The sequence below is a fragment of the Ovis aries genome, chromosome 10 (genome assembly GCF_016772045.2).
Source record: "Ovis aries strain OAR_USU_Benz2616 breed Rambouillet chromosome 10, ARS-UI_Ramb_v3.0, whole genome shotgun sequence".
Taxonomy (NCBI): Eukaryota; Metazoa; Chordata; class Mammalia; order Artiodactyla; family Bovidae; genus Ovis; species Ovis aries.
The window spans coordinates 52,820,222-52,846,737 of NC_056063.1; the positions used below are offsets into that span (position 1 = coordinate 52,820,222).

At 34.5% G+C, this 26,516-nt stretch overlaps 1 protein-coding gene across 31 annotated transcripts in view; it reads right to left on the bottom strand.

Moving 5' to 3' along the window:
- The window catches only part of MYCBP2 (MYC binding protein 2), a 271,324-nt gene that overhangs the window by 59,286 nt on the left and 185,522 nt on the right, over positions 1-26,516 (bottom strand). For 15 of the 31 annotated variants that reach the window (XM_060394130.1, XM_060394141.1, XM_060394142.1 and 12 more), the window contains 9 exons: positions 23,523-23,578; positions 21,929-22,044; positions 19,605-19,702; positions 18,784-18,900; positions 17,923-18,063; positions 9,149-9,223; positions 6,120-6,344; positions 5,157-5,289; positions 1,162-1,284 (listed from right to left, as the gene is read on the bottom strand). In XM_060394130.1, coding sequence (XP_060250113.1) covers positions 1,162-1,284; positions 5,157-5,289; positions 6,120-6,344; positions 9,149-9,223; positions 17,923-18,063; positions 18,784-18,900; positions 19,605-19,702; positions 21,929-22,044; positions 23,523-23,578 — 1,084 coding nt within the window. The remainder of the gene's footprint in view (positions 1-1,161; positions 1,285-5,156; positions 5,290-6,119; positions 6,345-9,148; positions 9,224-17,922; positions 18,064-18,783; positions 18,901-19,604; positions 19,703-21,928; positions 22,045-23,522; positions 23,579-26,516) is intronic. The other 16 variants (XM_060394149.1, XM_060394144.1, XM_060394146.1 and 13 more) reach the window with 2 other exon arrangements.

Sequence of the window (26,516 nt, forward strand, 5' to 3'; positions counted from 1 at the left end):
AACCCAATACAGGAGGAAGAGCCAAAAGAAATCTTGTAGCTAAGGCTTCCTTCATAAAAATACATTGTGGAAAGCAATAAAGGTATCAAATAGAAAATGATTTTATTTTGAATTGAGTATTTCCTCCATAATGATGTATTTTGTATTTCATTGACTATTTCACTATCTCACTTTCTCTTCAAGTCATGTATTAAGACAACTGTCTTTGTTTCTGAAAATCAAATCCTACGAATTAGTTAAAATAACATTTTAAAGTTGGAGTATTTCCATGGAGACTATCTTCTCCTTCCTATTGTCCGGTTGAACGCCACCTGCCGACAGTATCACTGATTTTGAAGCTATGAGTTAGGATCAGGTTCATTAGAAACACTGTGTCCAAATTTACATACAAATGGAATTACAGATGAAATTCAAGCATAAATTATTCCAAAGTAATTATTATTTGGACTGTCCGTGATTCTGGTCTCTTCTGTTAAAGCTACCAAAACAAACTGTATACTTTTAATATTTATATGGCTTAGGGGTTTTGTTTTACTTTTTACAATTTTTTGGTTTCATTATAAAATCAAACCCAAAGATATCATTTCATGTAATTCAAAATTAACTACGATAACTGATTATATTCAAAATTACACATATTTAATAAAGCTAATGTACAATATTACTTAAAAATATTACTCAAAATATTTTGATTTTAAACAGATCATTGTGGAAAGCTTTTTTTTTTTGCTCATTAACATTTAATAGCAAGTGGATGATTAAAAAAAGTTCTACTAGATATAGTGATATAGAATCTTAATGATGTGAATTCAAAATGAGTGTTTATAAAATGGGAACAAGTAAATAAGAACTATAAACTTAAGCTAAAATGGATAGAAACAAAACTTGTTAAAATAATACTTTCAAATCGAATATGTATGTATACCTATGGCTGATTCATGTTGACATTTGACAGAAAACAGCAAAATTCTGTAAAAAAAATTATCCTTCAATAAAAAATAAATTAATTAAAAAAGAATACCTTCATAAGCATTTTGTTAGTTTTCTTTTAACAAACTTTAAAAAAGTTCTGTGGGTGAACAGTAATAATAATGGGTAAGAGAAGGTAATAAAAATACTACAGTTGTTAGGTAAGTAAGACACTCACTTTTAAACACCTACCTTTATTATTTCCCAGTCCATAATCAAATCCTTGGGCACTGCAACTTGCCCCTTTATTAAAAGCTTGTACTGAGAAAGGGCTTGGAGGAGGAGTTTGAGAATTTTGATCCAGAAGAACTTGTTCTACAATAAAAGGAACATCTATAAAATTAGTTTCTTATATGCTATTCTCTATAGAATAAAGAGAGAAAATGGCAAGAAAGATTTTTATGATGAGTAAATTTCAAAATAACCTCACATTTAGATTTGATAATAAGTCTACCAGTTAGGTCACTGACACCGACAAAGTGCACAACAAAGCTTTGTTTTCATCTATCAAATCCACTATTATATTTAGAAATGGAATATGCCATTATGGAGTCAATTTACTTTTATTGTGGCAGGATATATCATTGAATGTATACTAATATTTCTGGACCAGGAACTTATATTCGTAACAAACTTATACAAGGACATTTTATAAAATAAAAACAGATGTCCCATAAATCGGAAATTAAAATATCCTCTATACCAGTATTCAAATAGAAAAGTATCTTCAAAATATCTAAGTATATAGTATCAAAAGAAATTTTCATTTATAAAATATTTTAAGTTCTCAATGTGAAAATTATGGAAAATTTAACTCTGTACTTATTTTTACTCATTATATAAAAGATATGTTCCCTAAATGGAAGGATGATAAACCTGGTTTTATAAGCACTTTTATTAACACAATGTAACTAATAAAAGGCAAAGTAAAATCTATCAAATGAATGGTAAAAAAGAAAAAATAGTATTTATTCCATTAAAACAGCATTATGAATAGCTGATGGTTTAAAATATATTTTAAAATTTATATCCCTTTAAACTGAAATGGAATTATAAGAAAGTGGCAATGTTTTCTTCCTACCCATAAGTCAGAATTCTGCTGTACTGGTGGTAGTGTATGGTCTCACTCTTTACCAGCATGTCTAGGCTTTTTATTTCAAGAAACTAATCCCAGCACTTCTCTTAGGCAAAACTCTTCAGTATGAGGTATTTCAGTAGCAAAACATTTCTTCTGAAATTTACCCATGAACAACAATCTGAATGGAAAAGACAGCTCTGCTCTCACCCTCTAGACTGAGAAAGTCTAAGTACCAAGTATGTTTGTTTTGACCACAGCAGTATCTTTGCCTATTAGCTTTTTCTACAGACATCAGAGGCCTACAAAAGATTTTTACAAAGAGGAAAGGATTTGTTTTACTTATGCTGCTCTATATGAATAAATTACTATAGTGACAAATCTTACTTCCATACTAATTCAGTTACATACTAATACCAATGAGCGGACTAGTTGAGTAACACATCAAACTAATCTTAGTGACTTTAGGGCACTAGCTTTTTATTTCTTTCCTATGACCCCAGATTTTATGTCAAAATATTAAGATTCACACTACACACACACACACACACACACACACACACACACACACGCACACACACACAGCAAAAAATCATTAAGCGATTACAGAGAAATTTAAACTTCTCTTAACACCTCTTTTAGGGTTGAGTATATACTTTAGTAGAAACAACATCCTGATTTAAGAAGCATTTTATACAGGAAGAACTTCTACTTTCTAAATAGATGGGAATACAACTTCCCATATTAAAACTTACTTTCTAGTATGGAAAGCATCTTATATTTTAACAATAATAGCTAACCTTACCATCTGCCAGCTTTGTTCACTTAGCTTTCATATTCAACTTATAAATTATCTTCATTTTGTAAATGAGAAAACAGAGGCACAGAGATACCAGGTAATTTGGCCAAAGTCATACAAATGAAAAGCTACAGAGGTGGCATTAGTACCCTGGCAGTGCAGTTCCAGAGCCCGCTGTTAGAATTTATGCTCGTTGCTAGTTGAAATGATTGCTGTTGTTTGTTGTTTAGTCACTGAGCTGTATCCGACTCTTCTGCAACATGATGGGCTGCAGCTCAGGCTCCTCTGTCCATTGTATTTCCCAGGCAAGAATACTGGAGTGGGTTTCCATTTCCTTCTCCAGGGGATCTTCCCGACCCAGGGATTGAACCCAGGTCTCCTGTGTCACAGGTGGAGCCTTTACCTGTGAGCCACTATGGAAGCCTTGGTGTTAAAAGCTAAAATGATTACTAAGCTACAAAGGCTCTGACAGTCACTTAAACCCCTCTCAGATTATTTAATTATGTTTATAAGAAGCTGATCTTACTTTAGGTTATTTTCATTTGTATCTCAATATCCCTGTATAATGGAAATGTTTAAAGACTGATGGATATGTAATAAATATATCACTAATATATATGTAGTAAGTATACTATAACTACTCAAGTTAGCTTGTAAAATGTCTGATTTACATGAAATGAAGTCTTCTACTTTTCAAAACATAATGAACAGTTCTACTCTCTCAGAACATTATTTTATGATGATATCATCCTTGAATAAGAAAAATGTATCTGTAAAGGCAAGGGGAAGAAGCAGGTTCTCAAATCATGTTCAGTGGATAACTGATGCAGTGTGGTATAATGAGCCCAGCATTTGAAATATGGACGAAGATTCTGGCTCAAGCCTTTCATCTGCCCGGTATCCAGTGGTATAACAAGTCATTATAAATTCTATGAGCTTTAGTTTCCTTAACTGTAAAATGAAGATTATATAACCTATCTCAAAGCATGTTGTGAGGAAAATGGGAGAATGTTTAATGTACCATGTTAATAAATCTAAACATACTCTATTATCCATACAAATTCCAAACTTGCCTTGAATCTATCTATACTATGGCCATATTACCTCTTGGATAATGATTATTACAACTTCATACTCTTCTGGATTAAAAAACACATGTTCTTTTAACTGTCTGACCCTATCTATAAATTTTGAGATTTGGTAGAAAAGTCTTATTTTGATAATACTTTTGTGACTCAACTTGTATTTAGAAAACTTAGTGAACAATGAGTATGTGCCAAACTGTTTGAGCACTAGGAATACAAAGATAAAGAATCTGTGGCTGACCAAGAGGGATGCACAATCTGAATATGAAGAAATAAAAATTAACTTCTAGGTAATATCAGTTTTGTTCTAGCAGTGAATTGGGATCATTAGGATCAGGGTTAACCCTTTACTCTGTCAGGAGCGGTTAAAGCTTCACCTGAATGATGACATGACTTCCCTGGTGGCTCAGACGGTAAAACGTCTGCCTACAACGTGGGAGACCCAGGTTCAATCCCCAGGTCGGAAAGATCCTCTGGAGAAGGAAATAGCAACCCACTCCAGTACTCTTGCCTGGAAAATCCCATGGACAGAGGAGTGTGGTAGGCTACAGTCCATGGGGTCACAAAGAATCGGACACGACTGAGTGACTTCACTTTCACTTTCAAATGATGACATGGTCTGAACAAGGTTTGGCCACCAGGAGAATGAAGAGAGGACAAAATGGAAAATCTCTTATCAAATGAGATCATTATTGAAAAACAGCAAAATAAAGTTTAAAGCTGAAATTCTAACAACAAAACAGGAAACCCTCAAAAGAAGCTATGCATATATTCAATGCTCCTTTAACTAACAGAGAATTCAACAGGATGAAATTGCCTGGGAGAAGTACAATGATCAGTGGCTTGAAAACTGAACTTCCATTTAGTGGTAGAAAGAGTAAAATGTTTAGTCCTCAACAGGAACAGAAGAATTATCATTTTCAACTATGATTTAATAAAATTAAATAAAATTCTGATTTTATTAATGAAATAAGAAAGCAGGTTTTATAAGACCAATTCCTATGTTTCACAGTTCCTTTTAATTCTCTTCTTTTACGTGCATTCATTTAGCACCTAGGTATTTCACACATGAAGTTCAACACTTGCAAGATTTTTAAACCCTCAGCTTTGATTTTACGTCAAAAATAAACACACATAAAAGCTCTTTACAACAAAAGAAATACAGTACACTTTAAATTTCTGGTTGCAAAGGTAAATCGGAATAAATCACAAATTTAAGCCAACTTGCCATCTTCATGTCGGAGGTACTGGTTTCCGCCTCTGTCTCTAGCTAAGGACCATGCCTCTCCTTCATCACTCTCACAGAACTCTACCATGCTGTTCTTATCCAGCTGCACCCATGTACCTTCAGAATTGGTTACCTAGTACATAACAAAAAGCATGATTGATTGGCTTGATTCTTTCAGAGCACTCAGGCCGAACACCAGCAAAAAGTTTGAGCAATTATTCCAGTAACTCTCTAACATCAAGTTAGTTTCTGAAATTAAGACCACAGCCTGAGGTAAGACAGAAATCAATAAACAGTCTTGTAAAATAATGCTCACTGATGACTTCAGTAAAAACAGTAGGTTTTTAAGGCACAGGATAATTCATACATAAATTTAAATGGTACCCCCAAACACGTGGCTCTTTGTTTGGCACGTAAAATGTCCTAACATAGCACACTTTCTATCGGTTAGGTTGATAGCGCCTATACTGCAATCTGAAAGTGACCCTGACACTGAGAAATAGCATGACACACTACATCGTCAGCTGAGGCAAATGCCAGAGTGGACTAAAGAGGAATGTTATTTGCTCAGGACTTCAGTGAGACACACGAATGGGCACAAAGAAATGAAACCCTTTAAACACATCTCCATGCTGATTCATAGCAAATATTTTAAAGTGCTGTTCATCCATGACAGTGTAGTACACATTTGTAATAACGGAAAGATATGTGCAAATACCGAACATTTATAAACAGTACAAATCATTTTGCTACACTGCTTTCACAAGAATAATTATGAGAATAAAATTGTTTTAAAAAAGCACAGAAAAATCGCATTAGTATTTTCAACACAAGTAAAGATTAAGAACATTAACATTTAAAAACCTGGGATGGAAATGACAACCTCTGGAAGAAAGAGATGCTTTGGTTGTATTATATTAAGAATGAATGTCTTAGAAGTCATGAAGCTACAAGAATCCATACCTCTCCCACTGCTTTGACTTTGTTTCCCAGAACTAACATTCCAATTGGGATACCTCTAAGGTTAGGGCAGCTTCTGATGTTGTGACCGGAAGGTCCCGTCTTCACTACCTTGTACATGCCTGGCCCTCCTCGCAAGAACGGCATATCTTGTTCTTGCATTGTGGCTTCCTGTGGGCAGCAGGAGTTTATGTCTTTGAAAAAGTCATCAGTATTAGTTTTAGGTTCCTGAAAATTTGAATAGGAAAAAGAAAGTAAACAAAATACAATCTATTATCACTTTCAACATACTCTTCTTAATAGCTTTTAAAGCAAGTTCATAATACAGCAACTAAGAAAAAGAACACATATACAGAAATAACTGAAGTGTCTGTTAACACTACATTAAAGAATCTTTCTGTTATTAAATTCTGAATAATGTTTAAAATAGAGCTGGAGAAGAAAATTATAGCAGGAGAGCAGCTGAACTTTAGCTCCTGTCCCCTCTAATTTGAGGAACATGGCAGTACTTGATTTTACGTCTGTCAGTGAAATATTTAACAATAGGAGAAATGAAAATAATTTACTATATGAACCACAACTGAAGAATTCTGAATCATTATTATTGCATTGCTGCCTGTTGGTATGGGTTAAAATTCTAAATCTTCATTTTCTTCCATTTTTGTTTGTAATAACTATTAACAAATAGGAAAACAGGTATAAAAATTCTGGAGACTTATCTATAAACAGAGATAACAATGATGAAAAATGTGCAAGAAATAAAACCACTCAATTTTAACTAGTTATGAATAAGAGTACTTATAAGAGTTTAATAACTCACCTTTTCTTAATATAGCACAAATAAAAGTCTCGTTGATTTGCTAGACTATTATTAGACAGTGATATATTAATGCTATTAACAGAAAAAGATGATCATGTTTTAGTAGAGAGGAGAGATTAACATTAAAAAAGCAGTTTCTATAATGTATTTGGATACCAGAATCACTTCTAAAATGAATGAAAAGAACATGCCTTAAACTATTTGTTGAATCTAAATGCCATGATGAAATTACTTTCTATATAAATGTAATAAAGAGAAATAACAACCTTCCCAAAATATGGGAACATCTTTTTTCCAACTAGATGTAAACAAAAGTTCCACACTGGAAGTTCTTTCATTGTTATTATTACTTCTTTAAAACACATCTAAACTGCACTTTAAAACATTTTTTTTGTATTTATTTATCTGGCCGCACCAGGTCTCGGTCGGGCCACATGGGATCTTTCAGCTGTGGTATGTGGGATCTAGTTCCGCACCCAGGGATCGAACCCAAGCCCCCTGTATTGGGAGCAAGGACTCTTAGCCAGTGGACCACCAGGGAAGTCCTGAAACTGAACTTTTAAACACAGTGATACAGGCTCTACAAATTGCTTTATTCAAATACAGTAAAAAATGATCATAATGGAACAGTTATTTAAACACTTGGTTAAAATTAAATTGATATTTAGTTATGTTATAAATAGGGTAAAATTTAAAAATCTACTAATATATTATGCAAGATAAAATATGACTGAATAGCTCTATCCCTAAGAGTAGTATCATTCTAAAAGATATGTATAGATACCCGTTATGTAGTAGAAATTAAAAATAAAATCACAAAGTTAAAAAATATGGATTAAAAAATTCTCTGTACCTCTGACTTCAAGATAGGATTGGTCTGGAAAAATTTTCAATCCATTATTAACCTTCACATAATATTGTGCAAATTTCATTGTGGTGATAAACAATTATCAATTTTGACTTACACAAATACAAGGAATGGACAATATTTACTTACATTTTATATAATTTTATATCATATAATCCAACACTCAGTTATCCATTGACAATTTCATGAAAATGAGAATCTTAACTATTTGAAAAATTTAAAATCTAAAATAAAATATGCATTTATTTACCTATTTTTGCATATGTGTAAAAGTTTATACATGTGCACACCTATAAGAATACAAAGACAGTACTCAAAATAAAATCGAGAGTAAGGTTTAAACTTTAATTGGGCTATTTTATTCACAAGGTTTTCAGTAAACATTTAAAATGTCTAGAAGTGAATAATTAATTTTAGCAAATATATCATTTAGTTGTAGCAAACACAACTATTTCATAGTTTTTTAAAGAGTAAAATTAGTCATATGTACAACTGATGTTTTAAAAATTCCATGGTATGATGTAAAAACTAAGCAAACAGTAATAGATTTAGTGAAAAAAAACAACTACATTGGTCTTTATGATACATCTTGACCATTTAATTAAGTTTTGATAATATTTCTCATTTGACCACTCAGGGTAACAGTGAGGGAAAAGTCTGGGCAAAAACTAATAATAACTGCAAGTTCTTTACTGAATGACAACATAGGAAGACTGTATTAAACTACTTAATATTTTATTGATTAAAGAAATATATAAATTAATAAATGTACAGCAAATTTTATCCTTTTTTAAAAATACTGAACAGTATAGAAAGAACTGATAGACCTAAAATCACAGAACTATGTCTGTTATTCTCAAGCAATTCTAAAATTCACGTTTTAGTTAATACAGAGATTTAAGACCTGGGCACCATCATATGAAACTGATGAACTGCAATGTTATTTTTTGCTCATTGCAATTCCATCCCATTCTCATATGAATATTCAAAACAGCACCGAGCAAGGCTAGGGAAAAAAACAGAATAGCCATGGGGCTGAAATTCTCCCACTTAATAAGCAAGGTCTGAAAAAGCTAGACTTGTATATAATTGCTGGAGAAGCTAGTCATAAAATTAAATATAGCAAATCTGAAGTCAAGTAAAAGTTGAATAATGCAGTCTTTGGCAGAAATAAAGGGAAAGGGTTTATAGGGAAACTCAATTGCAGTACTTTGTATGTAGACTGTTTTCAGCAAAAAAAAAAAAAAATAATCTTAAGCACAGGCTTCAAAGATATAATGTAAAGTTCGTTATACATGCTGAAATACCTGCACAATGTATGACTGTTCCTTACAGTTAACTCACCTGGGGGAAAAAAGCTTTGGAAGTCCATGCAAATACGTCCAAATCCCTGACTCCTGGGCTAGCATTAAAGATATTCTGAGTGACAAAGTTTAAGAAAGAAAAATATCAACAAAGAAAGGGAACAGGAGATGATCTGCAGAAGACGCGTTCACAGGAGTAACAACGTTCTGTACGCCAGCACCAGCACCAGAATATTATTTCACTACAGGGAAACTGAAGCCACCTGAGTAAACCACACAGCAAAAAAATTCTCATACATAAGTTTTTGTCAAAAGCTCTCCATGGATATAGTGTGTCATGCCATTTGCTACAATTAAGAGTCAGACATTGATATCAAGCTTAAGACAGTGCAAGAAGGACAACTTAAAACTCCTTTAAATGACTGACGTATCTGTTCCAGTAAAGCCAGATTTGTTTTATTATTAAAAAAAAAAAGTCTGCTGTTTATAAAGACAATGTGAAGAATACAGATTGTATAGATAGTGTAACTAGTACTACGAATAATAAGTGCATGTAATTAATATATGTGAACTTGTTATTACTTTTTTAAGTACAAAAAAATCAGAAAGTAAAAAAAGTCTAATTCATTTTTTTACTTTTGCTCTCTTCTATAAGTGGGAAAAAAAATCACTTGGAAATGTTACTGAAAGCTGTTAGCAAATTTGACAAGAAAAACATAGAGAAAAAAACAATTAATTTTTATCAAAAGGTAGACCTAGTTTTCTCCCTCTCAAAAGTTTAGGAAATGCACAGAGCATTTAGAATCTCTACATACAGTCTAAAAATATTCTGTTAAGGAACAACCAATTCACAGCAACATGGTCCCAGAAAAAAACAACATTTTTACAAAATGTTTTCATGACAATTAAAATGATATACATCTACCTAGATATATCATTCTATTAAATATATTTACTTGATCTGAACTGAAAATCTTTTCAAAAACTAGCAATTACACAATTTTACTGCTTATATAAATACAAAAAAAGAGGACATTAAAAATGTTAATGAAAGTTATGAACAACAAAATTCCCAACCAACTGCAAGCCATTTTATATAATGAGAATCTATTTCATATTCTCCAGTTCTGTATCTTCCTCACGTATATATGTACATGGACAGATACAGATATATATCCATATACATACACCTCTGCTAACACAGAAATACAAGACATATAAAAGCCAGGGGAAAAGCGTTTCTGTTAATGTGTCCACAGATAAATGCAAAACAAAAACCAAAGGTCCCTCCACATTTAAAAATAGATAGCAGACAGGGTACTTTCTCTTTAGGTAAAGTGGATACATATTGCAACGCATTCTGAAATGCCATTTTGGGGGTGAAAAGGTGTCCTTATTGGTTCATCCATGTATATTAAGAATTTGCGGAGTATTTGCTCAAAGGTTTTTCTCCTTTTCAGAGACAGTGGTATGGACTTTCGAACTAAAACAATATCAGTGTTTTTTAGCACATTCTATTTTTTAGCATAATTTTTTTCTAATATGAAAAGCAGTGTGAAAAACATTGTAAGAAGTAATGCAGACTGAGTTAGGAATAAAGAAGCAATGTGGTGACTGACAATTTCAAAACTTTTATATTTATTTCAGTGTTTAAACTCACTGAGTCTGACAGCATGAGTTAGTATGTCCTCATGCTAACTTGAAATAGCTTGAGATACCTTAAAGTGACGTAACTGCTAACCATGGTAACAAATTGCCAATACAATTTGTACGTGTAAATTATACGTGGATTCAAATTTGACACTTCTTTTGCTTTGTTCTACATTTGTAGAAAATTCTTAGGGTACACTGGTTTATTGTAAGGCTATTTTTAAAACGTGGTGTCCTAACAATACTGCATTTATCAAGTATCAAAAAAGCACCAAACAGAAAATTGAAGTTTAAAAATAAAATAAACTTCATAGTTTCTTTTGAAAATACAGGAAAACTTAATCTAAAGATATGGACATACATGAAAACATTAATTTCCTCAGAGTCTCAATTTCTCACCATTAAAACATATAAATTAGTTTTCATATTGCATAATTTTATAGACTGAGTACCATTACATATGTATGTATGTATATACATACATATACATTAAAAAATACATACATATCTACAATAATCTAAGTCATCTTATCCTCAAAGACTATTCTGAAGGCAAAAAAGTTCTGCCAAATAAAATTATAAAACTAAAGTATGCTAAAAATCTAACTAAATTGATGATCACCAAATTGCAGCTCTAAGACAGTACACTTCAAGGCACAGAAGAGACAAAATAAAAGAATAATTTTTATGGTGAAATACATGACCAAACATGCCCAATGCTTGAGCACAGAGTTAGGAATTACTATTTTTAAAGTGAAAAAGATAAGTATCTCAGGAGAATTAAATACAACATATATACCATGACAGTGTTATTTTAAAGGCCTCAATTCCATTCTGTTTAGGAAACGTAAATGTCAAGCTTAGGAATGAAATAAAGCTTTTGACACCCATTTAAGGACAACATATTTATTAATGGTGTATTAACTAAATATTTAGTATTTACTAAGACTGAAAAACAGGTCTATGCATACACATACACACAAATTTGCTAAGAAAACAAAACTAAGAAATTTGGGGTATATTAAAGCTGTGACTACCATGCATCATTAGGTATCCCAAAAGAGTTAAATTGGACATAAAATATATGCTAATTTTACCAAGTACTCTGAGTAATGTTATATGAGAGAATAGCGAATGATATTTTTCCTTCTCTCCTCCAAATCTTCAGAGTCCCCAAATATAGAAAAATCAACCTACTTTCTATATGTGAACATCAATCAGCCTAAGTAGGTAGAAAGTGGTTTGTATAATTGCATGGAGATTCAAGTTGCTTCTATAAGAATTTGAATAATATTAGCATTGTAAATATATCTTTGAATATTTCTAATGAAGTATTGTCTGGAAAATCCCATGGACGGAGGAGCCTGGAAGGCTGTAGTCCATGGGGTCGCTGAGGGTCCGACACGACTGAGCGACTTCACTTTCACTTTTTACTTTCCTGCATTGGAGAAGGAAATGGCAACCCACTCCAGTGTTCTTGCCTGGAGAATCCCAGGGACGGGGGAGCCTGGTGGGCTGCTATCTATGGGGTCACACAGAGTCGGACACGACTGAAGTGACTTAGCAGCAGCAATGAGGTATCATCTACTTTCCTTGATATAAACTTTATCACTCAACCTTACAATGTTAAAAGACCTCATTTTTGACAAAGTAGACAATGAAGTGTGCCTATAAATTTCAAATCACTAGTATCTATTTTTATAATAGAAGTAAACTTGCTTTCCAAAAAATTTAGGCTCTATCACAGGCACTCAAATGTTTCCCACGTTACGTGCATAAATTATTTTTTCTCTCTTTTTAAACTTATTGTTTTCCCTGGTGTATGAAACATTCTATTAGCTTAATGTGTAGTTTCCAAATCTTAAGAATTTTAACTTAAAACCAGCTTTCCCCAGGTATCCTTGAACATACATCACAGTATTCATTCTCATTTAACCATTAGGGTTATGAGCATTTGTATTTATTTAATTGTGGAATTCTAGCCAAAATAATATGATTTTTATAGCTATATTTACTTTATCCTCTTATAACTGTATCTGCCCTTACGTCTTCACTAGATGAAGATAGACTAAACACACAAGCACAGGCTCTGGAATTATATGGACTGGAGTTTTAGAACTAGCTCCACTGCTTACTACTTATGATCTCGGAAGAATAGTTCTCTTCTCTCATTGGAAAAATGAGAATGATACAAACTTAATATCAAATGGATATACTGAAAAGTAAATGAGAGAATAAAGGTAAGGAGCATAAGACAGAAATTATTTTAAGCAGTATCATCAAACCAAATGCTAAGAATTAAAATTTAGCATTCAACAAATGTTGAAAGTCTGCCACAAACTAAATGAAATATTTAACACTTTGGAAGAAACACACAGAGTAAGAGGGGATCTTCAGTGAGTCCTAACCCTTAAGGACCTTAGAAACAGAAATAAGAGGTATATAAATACAAATGGGCTAAAGAGAAGGAAAACAAACTAAGCATTATGAGTAGCTGGAGAAGATGTAAGCCTTTTCTGCTTTTACAGACAAAGTGCTACCTGAGCAGGAAGGGAGAAAGTTAATTTCCCCAGTATGTAGAATCTTTCTGTCCTCAATTCATGCTTCACCCTTATTAACTATTTATTAGTTACCAAACGCAGTATGCCTTCATAACTTTGGATATTTGATTCTCTAATGTGAAATTCCTTCACTCTCTTCTGGCAATGTTTTTTTGAAACCTCCTCAAATGTCACCTCCTAAGTGAAGCCACTCTAACTCATCATAACGCAACTTAACTTGGTGAACACAGTACATCTACCACATTACACAGAGAGCACTCTAAGAACAAGAATTGCACTCTCAATTATTTTGTATCCCCTCCCCTCTACCTCTCCACCCAACACCTTCTTCCCAGCTTAGTGTCTGGTACATAGCAGGGACTCATATGCTGAATGAACAATTAGTGAAGCGATAACTAACTACATGGATGAACAATGTCAACAGAAATTTTTGAGCTTGGCCAATTAGGAAAGTATTAGAAAAGTTAGGGGGTTGGGGAAAGGAAGCAAAAGCATTTTAGACAAATGAAATAACATAAACAGAGACTAAAATGTAATGTTAAAACAGTGTATTCTAAAAGGGGCAATAAGTGTAACAGACCAGGAGTACCTCACAAGGAAGTATCTGTGTTCTTCATAGTTATCCTGATTCTTTCCAATGATTTAAAAATGGTTTTAGAAAGAACACTCATAATATGAATGTCTAATGCAATTTAATCTCTAAACAAGAGCATTACTAAAGTCATATTTGAACCAAATTAGGATGTCATTATTTTTTAGTTAAGTAATGACATTTAAGGGCTTCCCTGGTAGCTCAGACAGTAAAGAATCTGTCTGCAATGAAGGAGAACAGAGTTTGATCCCTGGGTTGGGAAGATCCCCTGGAGAAGGGAAAGGCACTCCACTCCAGTATTCTTAACTGGAGAACCCCATGGTCAGAGGAGCCTGGCGGACTACAGTCCATGGGGTCACAAAAGAGTCAGACAGGACTGAGCGACTAACGCTTTTACTTTCAATGACATCTAAATAGAACTACTGCCGGTCAGGCCAAAATGTGACTAAAGAACATATCTACAATGAAAACCAGGGTTCTGCAGTATGAGTACAGAAACAGGACAGGGTAACAAAAATCACTTTAAAGTTTATTCTAAATATAGCTACTTATGGCAATCTTTTTAAAAAACAGATCATCAAATATTCAGTGTTCAGTTTCCAATCCCTACCCCTATTCTCCCCTTCAGTTTGCTTAGGTCAGGCTCTAAATATGGCACATCCATTCATGTGAACACAAAATTGTTTTAACTAGAGAAGTTGAACATGTTGATGTAAAGATTGCTCAAGGCAACTTTTTGGTACTTTTGCATTTTTTTAAGTGAGTGGCATCAGTCCTTGATAATCTCTAATTTTATCTCAAATCTGCCAGCTTTCTGTTTAACTGAATAGTTTTTACAATGGTTAGCCATAACTGACAGCTGATTCATTCACCAATGAAGTATAAAAAGGCAGAGTGGGTGGCAAGTTATTTCTCCAGCAGTAGAAGAGACGCAGAGGAAGCAGCAGCAAAGTGCATTTCTTTCGCTGTATTAGTTCCCCCAGGGGATGAGATGGAATCATACGCTCTGTCCTGCAGAGTAAGGTACTCACGAAAAGCTTACTGACTGTCGAAGAGGCCTGTCCTGGTCCTGAAAATCAAAACCCTGGGAAATCAGCCTGTTCCTGCCTATGCCAGGCTCTGACTCCAGTTTTCATCTAACACCCACACTGAAGCAACTTATTACCAGTTCTGTCTGAAGCCCCATGCCGGTTGTCACACATACCCTCTGTCCTCCTTGGTCACAAACATACAATGCAAATCCTTACTTAGGTCATCTACCTGTCCTCTTTTATTTTTATACCAGAACTGTGCTAGGCTTCTTCCTGATCCAACAGCTAATTATTCCCATTTGTCCCATAACTTTATACTGTACCTAATGGGACCCTTTCTCTGATGGTAAATGAACTCACTTTCAAACCTCACAGGTCACAGTGTTGCCAGCACCTGTATATGTGTATGTGGCCACATTAACAATCCATTTCATTCAATAAAATGCTCTAAGTATGAAATCAATTTCAAATATGCTACATTAACACACAAGTTGCCTGTCTCCTTCCAGCTCCTTTAGTACAGTGCATTCACTATACTGTTGCATTTTATTAAGACCTCCGAGTCCCTTGGACCCTCCACTAATCCTTTCACATTTCTAACTTAAGCTGCAACCCACAGCTGGTGCTCTCAATCGCTCTTTCATCAGCATCTGAAATTCCCTTTTGTCCCTATTTTCCTGTCACAGCAGCCCAGGAACTTCCGGCCAGCACTGTCTGCTTTCCTGGCTTTCTTAATTCTGGAGACCCAGGGCCATGGGGAAGAAGGGTGTCTCCAGAATGCATCTATCCAGCAGTCTCACTGGGTCCTTCGTGGTGCAACAGTCCCTAAACAAGTAGTTTTCTTTGTCAGATCGTGCTATTTCTCTCAAATATTACTACAAATTCTTATGGCTTTTCTAAACTCTCTAACATAACTCAGTTGTTTTAGTCTCAGCTAATGGCTTTTCTCTTTTCTCTATGGAAATGATGGTTTCTTTCACCTCTTCCCTCTCTTCCTCATTCCTAAAAACTTACCTACTGCCACAAATACCATCTCCTTATTCACAGAAACAATTTACCAGTGTGCCTTCAATTCCATTTTCTCCTCCTTTACAGCCTTCAGATTCCTTTTCTGTATCTTTGATGCCCACCTTTTTTACTGGCATCTTTTAATTTATAATGATCTCAAGTCACTATCATCCTTAAAATTAAGGAACCAGAAAAATCTCAGCTTTCTCAGTGATACCAGATACTCTGAGTTACTTACATCAAAAGAGAATTCATGTCATGTTTCAACATAAAGACAAACTAGAAAATACCAAAAGCTACTTCCTTTTGCTTTCTGTCTCCAATTAAGTCAGAGATAACCTCTTCATTCACTCACACAGCAGTGAAAAGCCATTGAGTACTTGTATGGCTCACTCCATTTACCTCCTCTCCCTCTGACCTCTCTTGGCTAAAGTTTAAAAGCATCAGGTAACAGAACATGAGGGTTCCAAAATGAAGCCATGGCATTCAGAATACTTCCTGCTCATCCTTGCTACCTTTGTTTATTCTCTTGTTTTGTCTGTATGAATATCCTCCTCCTCCAAAAGTACCTCCTCAAATGAGCCACAAAGGAATTAGGAAAAAAAATCTTTGAAGCAGAGGTAATTTCGAAGTCATAAAGATAATATAATCTAACATAATGCCTTATTAGGGCCTTAAAATACACAAAACCCTATATTGGTCAAAATTTAAAATATAAACTGCTAACAAAATAAACACAATGGCTACTGTAATTACTGCTGTAAAATATCATCTTCATTATCCTGAAGAATATCTGGTTACTATAATGAGAGATGGATTAAAACCATTTAAGGGCAAGTTTCTAGCCCTAGATTAAAAAAAAAAAAGCAGTAGACCAAAACTCTCTTGACTTTCTCTATCATGCATCTATTAGTTAAAAATATATAGACAGCTTCTTTCCCCATTGTACTATATAAAACAAATACAAAAGAACAGAAAAAAGAATGTGATTAATAAATCCAAATAGAAGTTCTATTATGTTCTTCTCAAAAGCATCATTTTGTATAGCCACCCTTTTGGAGAACATTACTCTGGACTATCAAGGAGAAAAACAAACAACACAGTGACTGATTTGATAGAGTGAGCTTTATGCACTGATCCTTTTTAAAGAAATTCAACTGTTTAAAATACTAAGATTACTTTTAAAATAAAAATTTATATTAGCAGTGTCATGTCATTAATGTCATTCATTCTTCAACATAAAGTCAAACTAGAAAATACTAAGAGCTACTTCCTTTTGCTTTCTATCTCCAGTAAAGTCAAATATTTAGTTGAGATGGAAAGGAAAAAATTATAAAGAGAGCCATGGGTTCCTATCAGATTTAGTGACACAGTAAACTTTTGAACACTGGCTCTATGTACTCCACCGCATCTGTCAAAGAGGCTCATAGAATTCTCGCAGACTCTGAGACTGAGCTTCAACTAGAGCGCTATAGTACTGCAAGTCTAAAAATCCACCTTGTTTTAACGAGGTAGTATCATACACCAAGAATGAAAAGATTCAAACTTAGACAACACACAAAATTACAAACCACCACCAAAAAAAAAAAAAAAACATTATATGTATTTCTGAAATGAATAGTAATACCGAATTGTTAAATTTTAGTGTGGAGTTCATTCCAAACAGTAGCGTGAATAAGAAAGGAAAAAAAATGTTAACTACTCTCATTAGCCACTCTCATTCCCTGTCTCCCTGGAAAGAAATCAGCAGGCCTAGTTTAATTTACTGCTTCCTCCTGTGATGGACTATATAAGTGTTAAAGGCCTTAGCCTTGCCAAATTTCACCTTTATTAAACAGAAGCTCTCAGAATTCAAGCACTTGAAGTTATTTAGTTGTGGTTTACCTCAGAACTGAGAAGCCTTAATTAAAGAAAGCCCTGTAATGAGGACAGGGTACACCTATAATCCTCTTTAAAACCACCTTTTACTTACGTCAACAGGGACCAGAAGACTTTTCCCAAGATGCTGATTAAAAGAGAGGCACCAGGCTTCGGTATAACCATTCATGTTAGGAACGTACTTCTTTATCGTCTCATCATTGAGCCTCAGCCACACACCATCATCATTGTGGATCTATGGGATACAAGCACCAGAAACAAGCCATGCCCGCCCGTCACTCCGAGGAAGGCAGCAAAGTTCTGAAAGGCTCAAAGCAGGCAAATAATGGTGGACATGGACATTAAGAATCTAGTTTTTGCATAAGTTAAGTATGAGAGAACCTTTAAGGAAAGAAACCAGGAAGCCAAGCAATATGATAATTCACATGGTGAGATCGTAAAACATATTGTCACTTAGAAGTAAAAGCACAAAGAAGTCACAGTTTGAGATAAACACTTCAATAATAAAACCAGAGGTTTCCCAAAAGAACACAAGCCTTTCTTCCCCTCAATTTAGATTTTAATAATCAGAAGTTACTGATTATTCTAATAAGTTACATTATTAGAAAAATGTCCTGTCCAAAGTGAAGTGATACAACAAACACATACAAAAACAAACAACATTTTAAATATTTAAGAAAAACTACTCGTTTTCACTGAATTCTCATACTGGTTCTGACTAGCATGTTAATTTTTATGCTAAAAATATAATTTTAGTTATTCATTGATAGAGAAAAATAAATGCAATGTTTGAAACTCAATGAACAAAATTTTGAAATTCTGTGAAACAATTTTCCAAACACTACCCAAACTGCTTAAAACATATTCTAACAAAAAATTTAGTAACCTTATATCATGCAAACAGTACAAAAATTTTTCATCCAAAATTTATTACAAGTGTTTCTTTACAAATTACCTCATCAATGAAAGTGATGGTTCCATTGACCTTCACTATGCCTATCTGCTCACTCTGAAGGGAAGGGTGGCTACGGATACGGAGCCCTGCACTATCCTTGGCCACAAATTTTCGAACCTGAGAAAGGCAAAGACAGACAGATGAAACAGGGGAATCATGGTAGAGAGACCTCAGAAGTGGTAACAGATAAATAGACTTGAAAGTATAATTCTGAGAAAGCTTCCAAAATTATTTGTAGCTGGTCTTCCTGTGCAAATAACAATGGCTTATTTGTAACAATAAGAGAACATTTTTAAGTATAAAACTGTAAATCATTGAAAAAATAGAAAATTATTTATATATTGATAAGTTCTTTTCTAAACTTTGAAGACATATGATAAAAAGGAAAAAAAGAGCCTTTTTTTCCTTTTAGGATGGTATGATATAAATTCTATTACCTATGTTTCTTTTTTTTAATAAGTAAGTAGTTTACTAAAATTCCTATAGCACTTACTCTTTAAATGTTAGGAAATGAATTTAACAGCACAGGATACTTTAATCTTGACAACTGTACACACTTTAATGTCAACAGACGTTTTGTTAATCGTAAACTTTCAATAACAGGAAGTATACAGAGTCTATAAATTACTATAGCATTATACCAAGAAATCAAAAAGTACAGTTTTATCCTTGAATTACCATGAACTAGTCTTCAAGTTTATTTAGGAATACTTAGAATTCAAATACTGAAATTAGTATTAGACGTTGGATCCTTGAAGCATCAATGAAGAAAATTAATAAATTTCAGACTGATTCATGTTCTAATTTCATTCTCCCCTAACCTTATTTGGTTGAGGCTCAGTCTTTGGTTTGACCAGCTGAGTTCCTGGTGGTATCATTCCTTTTGGTGGGTCTTTTACTTTGACTTCTAGGCCAGCATCTGTAAAAAAAGGAAGGGAACTGTAACATTTGAGAATATAAGGGACGGAAGACCCTTAAACCTAACTTCATATACATTCACAGGCTGTTTTAGACAATTAAAAGAAATATCTGAATTCTGTCCTTCAAGGTAATTAATATTTAACAGCTAAAAAATAGACAAGTACTTGGAAAAATGACTGTGAGATTCCAAAGGGGAGTCTCAGGGATTCAGGAAAAGAGTCTATTTAATATAGACTATATTAAATAATACTGAAAATTTTTAAATAACAAAAAAAGAAACCCTTGTGTGATTGAACATTAACATCTGATCAGAGCACTACTTGTCATCTATAACAATCTTCTCATGAGTAACAGGCAGCACAGCTTGGTGTTTACAAGCTGGGACTCTCATGTTAGACTTGATTGTTCCTAATTCTGTCATTAACTGTTTGACTCTTTAAGAACAGCGCCTAGTTCACTGAGCTGTTGTGAGAATAAAAGGATTTTAAAAATACATATAGAATATATGATTGTATAAAAATTTTTGATATATATTACTCAATAAATGTTAGCTATCATCATCATCATTATTCTAATGAAACTTGTCCTTGCCTACAGTCAAGCAAGGTCCTAGCCTACTATCAGTTTAGTCACCTCTGGGGAAAGTTGATTTAAGAAGTTAGGGAAGAAAATGAAGGTTCTAAGCGACTATGAATCTTTTTCTTCAATGTCATTCCAGAAAATATGTATGAATATGAGTGGATTTTTCTTATTTATGTTAGTTTTCTTTACCCACTATTAGCAAAGATAAAACCTTTCTTGACTGTCTCCACTTTTGAACTTCTGTAATTTGTATCCCTTGCATGACACTACTTGTATTTTATTTTACTTCCTGTGATTTTGTTTGCCCCCTTTATCTTGCAATCATCAGTAAGCTGTTCACTTGACAGGAACTGCCTTATCTAGAACAATGTTTCACTTAGAACCAACAGAAGTTTGCTGAACTAAAGGCTTTAAGGATACTCTGAAATAAAAGAGTACAGCAAAAGGCTTCCGCTAAAGGTTTCTCGGATGGTACAGATGAATCTGATATATCTAATCCTATAGTTGTTCTTTAGCTGCTAAGTTGGGTCTGACTCTTTTGCGACCCCATGGACTGTAGAATGCCAGGTGTCTCTGTCAATGGGATTTCTCAGGCAAGATACTGAAGTGGGTTACCACTTCCTTCTCCAGGGGATCTTCCCGACCCAGGGATCAAACCCATGTCTCCTGCAGTGGCAGGTGGATTCTTTACCACTTTGTCACCTGGGAAGCCCCAATCCTACAGTTACACTACATTTAATGCATATTCTATATATCTTACAGTTACATCAAGGTAAAGCACCTCTTTATCTTCATGTAAAAACAAACTGAAGTTTCCCAAAGGGTATTTTGGTGGAACGTTCGAACAGTGTTACTTTTATCTCTACCCCCTCCTTCTCTCTTCTCTACATGAAAGGGTTTCATGATAAGTATTAAACGAATTGAGAGGATTTTTAATTACAGAATGTCTTAAAAGTCCAAATATGATAATATGAATTGCATGAATATCTGAGACAAGACTACAATATATGGTTTGTTCTAAATCTACCTGATCAGAGGAACCCATTTGCTTGAGGAGCATTAAAAAAGATAAGTGTTCTAAAGAATCCATATTGATAAACTTTTTAGAGCTTTCTTGTCCAACTGCTGTCCAAGTATTTGGATAATTTAAAAATAAAGAGTAAACAAAGATTAATCCCAAAGGAAAGGTAACATATTTTTCAAAGTTAGTGGAAGGTAAAGAAACTCACTCTTTCAACAAGTATTTACTGAGCACTCATTGTGTGCCAGGCACTGAACCACACTGGGACATCCAAAGATGCAAGAGGCCTGCTCACAGCCAGGAGAGGAAGATATACCATGACGGGGAGACGAGGCATGCATGTGGTTACAGGGCAGCACGGAGGAGATGGAACCTGACTAGGCACATTAGGGAACGCAGGAAAGGAGTCATGAGGGCTACAATGACTCATAAATTATTACAAAATGTTAGGACCTCATAAATGCACAAGTTAAGTACTCATTATAAAGGAAGACATGATGCTCCCTGCAAGTTAGGAAGTCTGTCCATGTCTGTGATACATGGACAAGGGCAAGCTAGAACAGAAAGAGGATTTTGATTCTAGTTCTTTATACTAAGTAACTCACAACTTTAGAAAAATACCTATTTCAATGCCATCGATGGTAACATGAATAGTGTAGAGCCCAATAGCCCCTGGAGTCCAGTTGGCACAGTAAGTGCCATCATTATTGACACGAATCAGCATATTCTCACTGGGTCTGAAAGGAAATAAGATTGATACTGCAATATTTACTTTGGTTAAACAGCTGACATCATCATGAACATGTATCAGCAAACATTAAATTTCTGATTATATGATCACAATGAATAGCAACCTTACTGCCCTGTCATAGTATGTTTTCCTACTCCCCATGATTAAATTTACTCTTTCTTCCTCACTGCAAACCTCCAGTACCCCTCTTTCTGACTCTCAGCTGATGCGACCTCATCAGTTTCTTCCATTGAAAAACATAAGCAATCAGATACAACCTTAAGGTTGCAGTTAGATTCAATCTACTTTCCTCCACCTGCTGTTACAATGGAAGGAATGGCCTGGGTCCTGTCCAGTGCCAGCCCCTCCATTTGTGCTATGGATCTCATTCATTCAACACTTCAGTGATATAATTCTCTTGCTCTCTTTTGTTCATCATTAACTTCTCCCACTTTACTGGGTCATTTCTATAAAAACTTCAACATGTCCCATCTTAAACACCTCCCCGTGATACCATACCTTTCCCTATAATACAGTCTCATAGCTCTTTCCCCATTTACAGCAAAACTTACCTGAACAATTGTCAACGACCACTCTCCATGTCCTCATTTCCCATTCTCTTCCAACGCTTATCCTAACTATGCTTTTGCTCCCAATACTTCCTTGCAACTGATTATGTCACAGTCACCAATGTCCACCATGTCCCCAAATTCAGGGGCTGTTTCTTTATCTTCAGCAATCTCTCAGTGGCATTTGATAACTTACAACTCCTACTTTTTTTGAAAAACCTTTTTGCTTCTTCTGATTTTTCTTGTATCTGACTGGCCACTCTTTCTAAGTGTTTTGTTGGCTTTCTCTTTTCTGACTACCTTGGATTGCCCCAGGATTTAGGTCTAGGTCTCCTATTTTCTTTCAGTGTCATCTCTGCAGTTGGTCATTCGTCATTCATCAATTTTAAATACCATATCTATAAAGATGATCAAAAATTTATTTCTCTTCTTCTGAATTTCAAACTGGTATTTCCTGTTGCCCTGGGAATATCCCCTAGTGAGCAAATAAAACAGTCGGCCAAAAAACATGCTTCAATTTGGAGTTAACAGAATTACTCAGAGCTCAAAAACAGAGTTCTCATAACTAAGTTTCATAACAAGTGCAACATATATTAAAATCACTCTGCCACTCCATTAGGTGATGGAGAGAAGGAAATAAAAACAGAAAAAACAAGCCAATTTAATATATACTTTTAGATACTAGTTATTTCTATATTACCTCGGTATTATATAACATATTGGCAGTATTTACAGTTCAATATAAATACATGCTTCCTGCAAATCTACACATTATAAAACCTGTAGCAAATCTCTACTGGGAATTTTAGAATGCTACAAAATATTTCCTTAATAGACAAGAAAGTTGGAACGCATGGTGATTTTAGTCGTAAGCAGCTGACATGTCTTGGCTAAGCTTCGAGGAAATGATCCTCACCTCTTAGGAGTTGGTGATGCAAAACGCAGTTCTTCAAATGAGTAATTCTCATAAACCTTTAAGAAAGAGAGCATCAAGAATCACAAAATCATTAGAAACATTCTTAACTAATGCAGTGACAGAACACTCAATAAATGGTACTGAGACAATTGGTTATCCATACAGGAGAAAAAGAAAAAAACTCAATTACCTACATTACACCATCTACAAAAACAAATTCTAGGTGTGTTAAAGACCTACATGTAACAAACAAAACATCAACAAATTCAGAAGAAAAAAAGGATAATATGTCTTGAGCACATTAAAATTTTAAATTTCTCCAAAACAAGGACACCATAAAGAAATGGCAAAGATCAGCCTTCACCTGAAAGAGATTTGTGATTCATTTAACCAAAATTGGATATAAAGCTATAATACATAGAGAACAAATTAATACAAAAGAGAGAAACAACACAAGAGAAAGGTAAGTAAGTCTAGTCACTGAAGAGGAAATCTGAAAGGCCAATAAACACTTAAAAAGTTACTCAACTGAACCAGGAATCAAGGAAATGAAAATGAAAACAAGATAATCATATCACAGTCATCAAATTGTGTTGGTGAAAACCAAATGCTGGTGAGAACATGAAGCATCTTACATTTTGACACACAGCTCATGGGCCTATGAATTTTTGCAATATTTAATAGAGGTGAAGACAAGTATGTTCTACAATCCAGCAATTCTACTTCTAGATATGTATCTTAGAGAAACTCTTGTTCATGTAGAAAAGGTAGTACACACAGTTATCTGCAAATGTTTGATATAAGAAAATCCCCTTTCCTGAAACAAGAATTAATATCTCAAAGAGACAGTTCGGGAATGGTATTCTGTAACTTCCCTATCCTGGGCCTCTCAGAACATTCCTAGAATACTGAATTCAGTCCTGGTAACTAGATTTTCAAAAGAAATTATACAAACAAGTAGGCTACCAGGAAACTAAAAGAATGCCTAGAGAGATAAGGAGACAAGAAGTTAAATTCTTTAAAGAAAAGTTGAATGAGAATGTTTAGCTTCAAATTCTTTAATAGTCAAAACTATTAGATTTTCAGTCCCTTTATTTCTTCAACCTCAATCATCTCAACTTCCACTTTTAGTAACTTGCACTGACAGTCACGGACCTGTGACACTACTTGCTCAGTTTTCTGCCTCTGCAACTCCTAACCACTTCTACTCTTAAGGCTTCTGGTCGTTCTCACCTCCCCAGAGTTCTCTCTCTGAATCTACTTTTATTTTCCTTCCAAATGAGCTGGATTCCACTGACCTTTCTTTAACCACCAGATGCTCAACTTCCTTCTCAGTCACTGTTTGCTTGTTGAATTATCTGGGACAACATCCATGCCGACTCAATCTAAACGATTATGATCATTTTTTTTTTTCATGTTCATAAGACTCATACTGCATTGCTAATACAGGATCTTCAGTTTCAACTGATTCTCCAAGGAGGGCTGATAAATCTTTTCTGATCACTTTCTCCTCATTCTGTACAATAACTACTTTATTTTTTTTTCCCTTTGTTTCAAAATCTTGATCCTAAGATTCATCACTCCCATCTCCAATCTAAGACATATAATTGCTCTCATAAATAGTTCCATGGCCACACAACCTATAAACTTATTAGCAATTGATTATTTTATTTTCCCTCTCCTGGTACAGTGTAAGAGGTAATAGTTCTTATTTACAGCCAATCCCTCCACCTAAACTACAGAACTATTTTTATCTCTTGGAGTATCTTCATTGTCCCTTCTTAAACGTCTCCTCATCAGTACTAAAAGATGTCTTTCTATATTCAGTCTCAAGACTCTAAAGCCTTATCTCAATTCTAATTCCTCTGTCTCTTTTTACAACCAAACACCTTGAAAGACTACTGTACACTCATTTTGTCTTTAGCTATTCTCACCTCTTTTTAAAATTTTTATTTATTTTTAATTCAAGGATAATTGCTTTACAGAATTTTGTTGTTTTCTGGTAAATCCCAACATGAATCAGCAATAGGTATACATATGTCCCCTCCCTCTTGAACATCCCTCCGATCTCCCTTCCCATCTCACCCTCCTAGATTGATACTATTTTCACCTTCTCTTCACTGCAATTTAATTAACCAACTATGTCTCTAAAGCTGCTCCTGTCAAGATCGCTGCTAGATCTGTTTCAGAACTTCATTTCTGCCGCAAAACATCATTAATCCTCCTTAATATGCTTTCTGTGACTTACAGGCCATGGCATAAGGCAGCTGAGGAAGTAGTTAGGAGATAAAATCTGGAACCGACTACCTGGCATTTAGGCGCCCTTTGACAACTTACTCAACCTCTCTATGCTTCGGTTTCCACATATGTAAAATGGGAATAAAAACCAGTGATGTATAGGGTTGTTATGAGAATTAAATGAGTCACCATATGCACCGCAGTGGTAAAAGGGCCAAAGGTAAAAATCGATGTCCTAGTTTATACTAGCCCTTTGGCTGGTATTCTTGCCAACATTTTTGTTTCCCTTCTCCATTTCTTTTTAACCTAATAAATCAACATTTCTCAAAGCGTAGCTTTTGAATATGAATCATTCTGCATATTTGTTTTATATATATAAATTTTGGAACCTCTTTCCTATCTACATCTTTGGATGATAGGAAAATCTCCTTTTTAAGTAAATGCTCCTGGTGATTCTGATGTGGACAGAAGTTTGAGCATCATCATTACTGATGTTCCTCAGGACACTGTCCTGGAACTTCTCTATTTTCACCATTTTAGATAGACATCTCCTACTTTCATAATTTATGAGTAATCCAAGTACTGATGATTCTCCAATTCTTTTCATGAGGTAAGACTGTCATCACGTCAGGTTTGTAGTTTCAGCTTCTTTTCATCTATCTTCAGATGGATATTTCAGAGGTATCTAAAACCACATCCAACGCTGAATCTATTACCCTCCTCAACCAAAAACTGCCCCTTCTCCAATATTATCAC